At 55.1% G+C, this 8,918-nt stretch overlaps 1 protein-coding gene across 2 annotated transcripts; it reads left to right on the top strand.

Annotated features, from left to right (window-relative positions):
• Window positions 1–8,548, top strand: MVD (mevalonate diphosphate decarboxylase). 2 transcript variants are annotated; one of them, XR_014796872.1, is made up of 11 exons: window positions 1–147; window positions 2,695–2,765; window positions 3,187–3,301; window positions 3,617–3,763; window positions 4,738–4,937; window positions 5,201–5,275; window positions 5,479–5,697; window positions 6,136–6,251; window positions 7,172–7,280; window positions 7,857–8,362; window positions 8,437–8,548. XR_014796872.1 is itself a non-coding variant. In XM_084905061.1 (10 exons), the coding sequence occupies exons 1-10, from the start codon at window positions 78–80 to the stop codon at window positions 7,935–7,937; spliced, it is 1,203 nt and encodes a 400-aa protein (XP_084761187.1). In that variant the 5' UTR covers window positions 1–77; the 3' UTR covers window positions 7,938–8,548. The 2 variants fall into 2 exon arrangements, 1 of the variants encoding a protein (XP_084761187.1); XM_084905061.1 differs by having other exon boundaries at window positions 7,857–8,548.
• The last annotated feature ends 370 nt before the right edge of the window (window positions 8,549–8,918 follow it).

Raw genomic sequence — 8,918 nt, 5'->3', positions numbered from 1 at the left:
GCCAATGGCAAGGCCTGCTGGGGCGCGGGTTCCGAAGCCTGGCGGCTGTGGGCTGGGGTCTCTAGTGTTCCTCGGCCATGGCCTCGGAGAAGCCGTACCTGGCGGTGACCTGCACCGCGCCGGTCAACATCGCGGTCATCAAGTACTGTGAGTGCGCGGGCCGCGGGCGGCAGCGGGGCCTCCAGCCGGGCGCGGTGGGCTGCGGAAGAGGCGATAACGCGGTGGGAGGTCCATGTACAGCTGTGAGCACTCACTCCAGCCGTCCGCCCGGCCCGGCGCTGTGGCTGGCGATGCCCCGGACCCCCCCTCCCCCCCCCCCGGGACTGGCCACACAGGACTTCCATCCCCGCGGAGGTGGGGACACAGCCCGCATAGGACGTATATCTTCTCGGGTCCCGGGACACTTGATGGACAGAGTCCACACAAGATGACCACCCCCTTGGGGGCCCGGGTCGGGTTCCATGGTCCACACAGGATGCCCATCCCTAAGGTGGGACTCAGCTCCCACGGTCACGCCCACCCCAGCCACCTGGGACTTGCTCTTCCTTTCTAGCATGTTCTTTTTCAAGAATACTTCGTAAATGAGAAGTGAACGCAGCATGTGGCGTTTTGGAATTGGCGCACTTCACTCGCTGTCATTTCTGGAGGTCCATCCAGGTGGTGGTGGCACCAGTACTTTGCTCCTTTAGTGCCGAGTTCTGTTCCCTGGTGTGGCCCGGCCACAGGTCCTACACCCTCTGAGAGGCAGCTGGGTTGTTTCCCGCTTTAGTCTGTTAGGAATAAAGCTACTATAAACGTTTTATATGGATTTTTGAGCGAACATCAATTTTCATTCTTCTAGAGTAAATGCCCAGGAGTGCACTTGCTGGGTCATAGTTGCATGTTTAGTTGTTTTTTCAAAAAGAAACTGCTAAATTGTTTTTTTCTCAGTGGCTGTACCATTGCACATTGTTTTTTGGCACTTGGTGATGTCCCTGTTTTTTGTTTTAGGAATACATCGTCGTGGTTTTAGTGTGCATTTTTCTGTTGGCTAACCTTTTCATGGGCTTATTTGCCATCTCTTGTTTACTCTTTGATGAAATGTCTCTTCATATCTTTTGTCCATGTTTTAATTGTATTGTTTGTTTGTTTTACCATTGAGTTTTTGAGAGTTCATTTTATTTTTTTAATTTTATTTATTTAATATATTTTTATTGATTTCAAAGAGGAAGGGAGGGAAGAAGGAGGGAGGGAGGGAGGGAGGGAGAGAGAGAGAGAGAGAAATATCAATGATGAGAGAGAGAATCAGCTACCTTCTGCACACTCCACACTGGGGATGGAGCCCACAACCCAGGCATGTGCCCTGACTGGAAATCGAACCATGACCTCCTGGTTCATAGGCAGACACTCAACTACTGAACCACTCCGGCGGGTGGGAGGGGGCATTTAAAGACATGAGCACCCAAGGGGAGCGTTTGTGGAGAATAGAGAGGAGAAAGGACCATAGAAGGCAGGTTTCCCTGTTACTATAGTGCAGTCTACTGTCCTTTTTATTTTATTTTTATTTATTTATTGATTAAGGTATTACATATGTATCCTTATCCCCCCATTACCCCCTTCTCCCCACTCATGCCCTCACCCCTCTGGTGTCTGTGTTCATTGGTTAGGCTTATATGCATGCATACAAGTCCTTTGGTTGGTCGAGAGTTCATTTTATAATTTTAGATACTAATTCTTTGTTGGATACGTGGTTTGCAAACATCTCCTCTCACTCTACAGTTTATCTTTTCATCTTCCTAACAGGTTCTCTCAAACAGCCAAAGTTTAAAACATTTGGTGAAGTTTATTATATTAGTTATTCCCTTTATGCTTTTGGTGTCAAGTCTAAGACCTCTTTGCCTAGCCCTACAACCTGGAGATTATCTCCTAAAAGGTTTACAATTTAAATTTAAGTCTGTGATCCACCTAGAGTTATTTTTGTATAAGATATAAGACTTGGGTGGAGGTTCATTTGGTGACCTATGGATGTCCAGTTATTCCAGCAGCTTTTGCCAAAAATGCTGTCCCTCCATTGAATTGCTTTTTGCACTTTTATAAAAAAATCAGATGGGTTTATTGATGGGAACTCCTTCTGGGTCTCAAAGATCACCTGCTGGGTATGAATCCTTATTACCCCTGTAACTCCGCTATTCCCCTGAACATTGTATGTGCTTAACAAAGAGTTTTGAAATTTCCAGAAAGTTTACTTTGTCTGCCATAAGGCACCGGGAGGAGAAGTGCTCAGCGGATGTGGGGCGATTTTGGGGTGTCTCCAGGGCGTCTGAGCAGGGAGACTTGAGGTATTAACTGAGGCAGCTCCTGTTTTGGAGGAAAAGACAAAAACCTAACAGTCAAGCGCTGAGTACCCAGTAGGCACTGCAGTGTGATTTTTCCAATGGGTGGAAGAAGATAAACCAAAAATAATGAAGCAGGAAGATGGCTAGCCTCCAGCTCTGCTCAGGGACCTGGAGCTCAGTGAAGTGCGGAGCAGTCCAGGAGGGCTTCCTGCAGGAGTGGGTACAGCAGGAAGAGGACATAGTGAGAGAGCCGGGTCCAGGCGGATGGGGGACTGTGGAATGGGAGTGGGGAGAAGTGACGCTTTGGTGGGTGGGGGAACAGTGCCCTGGTGTGTGGGACTGGGAAACTGACTCGCTTACCTTGGATTGTCTGTTCCAGGGGGGAAGCGAGATGAGGAGTTGATCCTGCCCATCAACTCCTCCCTGAGTGTCACTTTACACCAGGACCAGGTTAGTATGGGCTGGCAATAAACACCAAAATAAAAATTTACTAAACTTTTGTTTCATAATTGATGGTAATAAATCCCCAGCCCACGAACAGTGCCCATTCCATGCCCCACTGTTAGGAATGCTCACCGCACACGCACCCCCAGGTCTCCTCTGAGGTTCTGTCCCTTCACACCTGTGCCCGCCCAGTGGCTTTGCTGTGGGAGGTGGAAGCGTCAGCCTCACCCTGTATGGGGAAACCAGGCTTGGGGCCGAGACTACCCACCACACTGCCTGACCCCCTCCTGTCTGGCCTCAACCTCCTGTTCTCCAGCAAGGCTGTCCCTGCCCCTGCGGGGGTGACAGTGATGGGCCATGGCAGGGAAGGCCTCCTCAGCAAAAGGAGTGCCTTGCCCCTGAGGTGGCCCTGCATTTTCTTTCCCAGTTAAAAACCACTACGACAGCTGTCATTAGCAAGGACTTCACTGAGGACCGGATTTGGCTTAATGGCCGGGAAGAGGACATAGGGCAGCCACGTATCCAGGCCTGCCTGAGGGAGAGTGAGTGGGGGTCCCGCATGGGACATTGGGGCCAGTCCCAGCTGTTCCTTCCCCCCCATCTCTTCCTTACTCTGGGCGGAGTCAGAGCACAGCAGGTGCTGCTCCCTCCCCACCTGGCTCTGAGAGCCCCTGGGGACTGGGGACACCTGTTGGCACAGCCAGGTTCGGGTCTGGGGTCTGGGGCTTTCCGGAACAAGGAGGTCGGCAGGAATCTGAGGCAGAGGCCGGTCTCAGCTGTATCTCTGACCCATGGCAGGCGAGATGCCAGGAGCAGGTTGGGGCAGCTCGCCCAGTGGCTCTCTCCCCTCCCCACAGTTCGCCGCCTGGCCCGGAAGCGGAGGAGTGGTGATGAGGAGGACCAGCTGCCTCTCAGCCTCAACTACAAGGTCCACGTCGCGTCGGTGAACAACTTCCCCACAGCCGCAGGCCTCGCCTCCTCCGCTTCAGGCTACGCCTGCCTCGGTGGGTGCCCACCGGGGGACGCATGCTCTCCCAGCTTCCGGAGAGCCCCCTTCTCACAGGGCAGAGGCCTTGGTTGTCTCACATCTGAATGTTAAAGCCTTCTGAGGGTTCCATATATCAGACCCAATAGATTACATCGACAGAAGACCATCCCAAACTGGCTTACGTCCCAAGTAGGGATAATGTCTTGGCCTATGTAACAGAACTCCAAGGAGTGCAGCTGCCTTCTGGTGTGGCTGGTTCCAGACTCCCACCGCCTCCTTGGGCCTCCATTTCTCTCCTTTGAAATCTCACCTCTGTTGATTCACTCTATGGTAGGATCTCCCTACTCAGGGGCAAAACTGGTTACCACAGTGGCGATCATTGAGCTCACACCATCCTCATAGCCAATGAGACCAATGGCCCATGAGAGCCCCAGGGATGATGCTTACTGGCTTGGCTTGGCTTATGTATCCAGGCCTGAACACCTCAGGAGCCAGGGGGTGGGTGAGCCAAGCCAGGAGGGGTGCCAGCATTGGGCAGAACTCTTACCTGTGGATGCCAGCTGTGCATCCTGACACCAGACCCTTGACCAGGCCCAGCCCTGCTCCTTCACGCCCAGCATGCTAGCTACCCTAAGCGTGTACATTATCAGGCCTTTGTGCCTTGGTTCCTGCCCCAAACAGCACCCCTGAAAGCCCAATTTTGTGCCACTCCTTGGAGAAACTTTGGCCCCTCGCCACTCGATCCTTCAGCTCCCCAAGAGTGGTTGCCCTCCACTGCAGCTCCACAGGCTCCAGTGGTCTTTGTGAGTCCAGAGTGCACCTGAGTGTGTGTGAGTGACCACATGGGTGAGTAGGTGCATGCTAACTGTGAGAGTTGGTGGCTGAAACTGTCATCTCAGAATTTTTAATTTCCTATAAGGCACATTCTCCTAGGGTGCTGAGCATATCTTAGTCCCCCTCCCCTGTCCACCTTCCCTCCTGCACCTACAGCCTATGCCCTGGCCCGAGTCTACGGGGTCGAGAGTGACCTTTCGGAAGTGGCTCGCCGCGGTTCAGGCAGCGCCTGCCGGAGTCTATATGGCGGTTTCGTGGAGTGGCAGATGGGGGAGCAGGCTGATGGGAAGGACAGCATCGCCCGGCAGGTGGCCCCTGAATCACACTGGCCTGAACTCCGAGTCCTCATCCTCGTGGTGAGTGAGACAGCATGGAGCGCGGGGGGCCTCTTGGGCTGAGCTGGGAGAGATGAAATGGTTCTCCATGAGCATTCAGGAATGGCGCCCATGTAGTAAGAGGGCTGCTGATCTATACGCTGCTGTTCTCAGAACTGTCATCTCTGCCAGTCAGGAGGCCTCCACCCTACTGCCTGTGCCAGCTGAGGGGCGGGACAGGACAGGATGGGTGTTTAGGGCTGGGGCCTGAGGGTGAGATCTAGGCCATCTCTCCCTCGGTGCAGGTAAGCGCTGAGAAGAAGCTGACTGGCAGCACGGTGGGCATGCAGACCAGCGTGAAGACCAGCCCCCTGCTCAAGGTAAGGCGGGCACTGGGGCAGTGTCAGCTCCCCAGGGAACAACCTGCTTGTCAGGGTTCACTCAGGCTCCACCCACATCCTCTGAAGCTGAGCCATCTGCTCTGCTGGGTGTATGGAGCCTGAGGCCTGGGGGAGGCCCTCCCTGCAGGCTGCTGTGCTGTGAAGCAGCCAGCACCTCATTGGGAAGCACCTGTGTCTTGCAGTTCCGGGCTGAGGCGGTGGTGCCGGCGCGCATGGCAGAGATGATCCGTTATGTCAAAGAGAGAAATTTCCAGGGCTTTGGCCAGCTCACCATGAAGGACAGCAACCAGTTCCATGCCACCTGCCTAGACACCTTCCCGCCCATCTCATATCTCAATGACACTTCTAGGCGTATCATCCACCTGGTGCACCGCTTCAATGCCCACCATGGGCAGACCAAGGCAAGGTGGGGCCGGGGCAGCGCCGGAAACCCAGAAGAGGCGTCCGGCCACGATCTTCAGTAAAACCAGCACATGCTTGTCTGTGACAGAGCTCCACGGAACCTGCTTATGCTCTTGCGTGCGGAGCAGCAGTAGTTTCCGTCTAACTCTGTTTCATTTTGGCTGCAAAACCCACTAAGGGATCTCAGCCTGCACTTTAAAGCACTGGTTTGGGGAGCCCCTCGCCCTCAGTCCTGAGCTGTCCAGCAGAAGTGCCCCTGCTCTACTCAGGGTTGGCCTCGCGGGCGCTGTGAGAGGCCCTGGGTCTCTGGGCAGTCTAGAGCAGTGGTCGCAAACTGGTGGTCCCTAAGGTCCGAAAGGTTGGCGACCGCTGGTCTAGAGGGTCTGAGCCAGGCAGAGCCACTGTGCAGGTGGTGACGATTGCTGCGCGGGTTCCAGGTGGCGTATACGTTTGACGCAGGCCCCAACGCGGTGATCTTTACCCTGGACAACACTGTGGCAGAGTTCGTGGCTGCTGTGAGGCACAGCTTTCCCCCTGAGTCAAATGGAGACAAGTGAGTTGTGGGTCCCCCCCCCCCCCCCCATTTGGGAAGCCATGGAGGGAGGAGCAGGGTCCCCTATTGGGATCAGGGACAGCTGCTCCTGAGGCTGTGGTGCTGAATGGGGAGTCCTGCAAGAAGTGTTGACCCCCTGGGGACCTCAGGCAGTGTGTCACCAAGTGCGCCTTGTTGTGACCGGGAACTCCCCATCACATGTCTTAGCCCGTGGCCACAGAGACACACCCACGCACATGGCATCATGGCTCCTGTGTGGACAGTGGCTACAGCCCTGCAGTGGGGACAGGGCATTTGGATTTCTTCGCACCCGTTTTAATGGTCCCTTCTCGATGTGGGGACACGTTCCTTTAGGGGTACAGGAAGGGGGGTGGTTTTACCTGTCTCCGTAACTGGGACAGTGCTATCATTTGGCAGCACTGGTGGCTAGTGGGTGGGAGGCCAGAGTACTAACGTCCTCACCAAGTGGGACAGCTGTGATGGCCTGGGAGGCCATGGCGCCCTCATCAGAAGCTCTGTACTCATGGCCCTTGTCACCGCAGTGGGTTGCGGGCAGAGGAACACAGTGATGGACTCATGCCTGAACTGAGGCATTTCAGTTGTTACCCCACTGGGTGGAGCAGTAGCCATGGGCCATGGGTGAATCTAAAACCTCAGGGAGGTTTCCTGAAACCTCACTTCACAGTGACCCCAGCCTGGTCATTCCTGCTCAGTTCTTCGGTGTGGTGAAATACACTTTGAAGCATACAACTCAGCAGCATTAAGTATATTCGTTGTTGTGCAACCAGCACTTCTTTCGGTTCCAGAATTTTTTTATCACCCCAAAAGAAACCCTGTACCCATTGTCAGTCACCCTTCTTGTCTTTGGTCTGCATGCTCCTGTCGATGGGTACCCAGCACTCCTGCCTTCCTTTCCCCAGGTTTCTGAAGGGGCTGCCGGTGAAGCCTGCCCCGCTCTCAGACGAGCTTAAAGCTGCACTGGGCATGGATCCTACCCCCGGCGGCATCAAATACATCATTGCCACTCAGGTGAGGCCTGGCACCAGCCCTCAACACCAGGGCCGGGGGCCCTTACATCCCAGCCCTACACCAGGGAAGTTCCCATCCAGTACATGGGCTTCATGGCCTTAGACCCAGTGTGTCCACCAGGTGAAACCAGGTGAAGGGGCTCCCTTCACCCCCACTTCGTCAAGAATAACAGCAGTTTCAAAGTTGTTTCACTCACTTGCTTTCAGGACACACTGACTTGTGGGGCTGTGTTCCAGTGCTCAGGGGAGAGGGCAGGGCTGGCCATCGAGATGGGGATCCTGGGGACCTGATCCCTCACCCACCCACTGGGGGCAGATCAGGATCCTTGCTCAGTGGCTGAGCGAGGATTTCACTTAGAAGGTTCCATTCCAAGTCCTCATGACTCCCTATCTCTGCTTTTCACTCAGGTCTGGGTAATGGAGGCTGGGACCACATGGCTCTTGCCTAAGGGAGTTGGCACAGGGCCAGGGCATCACCACATGGTGGTCAGCTTCTGAGCTGTACTTTCCTGGGAGGTGGAGGGTACACCTGTTCTTCCCTGTCACCCAACCGAACATTGGTTTCTCTCCCTGCCAGGTGGGGCCCGGACCTCAAGTCCTGGACCACCCTCACGCTCACCTCCTGGGCCCGGACGGCCTGCCGAAGCCAACAGTTTGAGGGGAGCCCTGGCCACCACTTGGAAAAGGGGCAGCTTTGCTGGGACTGGGGAGCTGGGTGTGGCAGCAGCTGGGCCATGCTTGTTGGGACTGGTGCATGGCTACCTGGCCCTGGGCTGGTCAGTGTGCTGTGGCCAAGTGGGGGCAGTGAAGTGACCACTTGCAGGTTCCCAGGCGTCCAGAACAGGCACTCCACCAAATGCCTCACTCCCCGCCTATGCTGTGCTGAGATGAGGGCTGGGATGGGATGTGGGACCTGGTGGATCCAGCCCATTGGGTTGAGCTGCTGGTGTGTCCCTCCTGAAGGGTCTCTGACCGAAAAGGAGCTGTTCCACCTGAGATGGGGAGTTGGCATCCCTCTTTGGAGCTGGAGGACTGGTCATTGTTCAGGAAGCAACCTCTGCAAGCCGAGGACCCCTCTACAGAGTGCTTAGAGCATGACAGTCACCCTAGCTCCTCTGCCAGAGCTTGGCTAGAATGTTTCTTCATAAAAAGACCAGGAGTGTGACTCCGAGGGAGATGGAGAGCAGCCCAAGATGCCTTGTTATACGGAAGCCCCACTGTTACAAGGAGCCCTGGCAACTGGGAATAAAGCCAGAATTGCTGATCGGGCTTGGCGTGCCTCTGTGTGACCAGCGTTCCTGTGAGCGTGGGCAGCCCTCATCGGGAGGGTTGGGGAGGGCAAGGGCCATGTGCTGCTTTCGCAAAAGAACTTGGAACTTGCCACTTGGTCCCGAAGAAGCTGCCTTCTGACCCAAAGCTCCCCTTCAATTGCCCAGCCCTGCGGTGGGGTGTTCAGCACCAGCCACTGCCATGGCCACAGGCCACACTCCATGGCGGACACGGTCACTAGGGCTCAGACGGGTATGGGGACATGGTTCGGGTCTGGCTTTCCGCTTCCTGTCTACAAAAGTGGGAAACGTGCAGACAGAACTGATTCGGGAGGTTCCCTCAGCCCAGAAGTTTATGGTTTCTGGAGCCC

The sequence above is a fragment of the Pipistrellus hanaki genome, assembly GCF_964339955.1.
Source record: "Pipistrellus hanaki genome assembly, chromosome: 15".
NCBI classification, from domain to species: Eukaryota; Metazoa; Chordata; class Mammalia; order Chiroptera; family Vespertilionidae; genus Pipistrellus; species Pipistrellus hanaki.
The sequence above is the reverse complement of the archived record's forward strand: the minus strand, read 5'-3'. Positions and strand labels throughout refer to the sequence as shown.

Bases quoted from the DNA above. Each gene is read 5' to 3' on its own strand.
- MVD (XM_084905061.1), top strand. From the start codon at position 78: ATGGCCTCGGAGAAGCCGTACCTGGCGGTGACCTGCACCGCGCCGGTC. The intron at 2,766-3,186 runs GTTAGTATGGGC...TTTCTTTCCCAG, and splicing joins TCACTTTACACCAGGACCAG to TTAAAAACCACTACGACAGC. The intron at 5,698-6,135 runs GCAAGGTGGGGC...CGCGGGTTCCAG, and splicing joins CCCACCATGGGCAGACCAAG to GTGGCGTATACGTTTGACGC.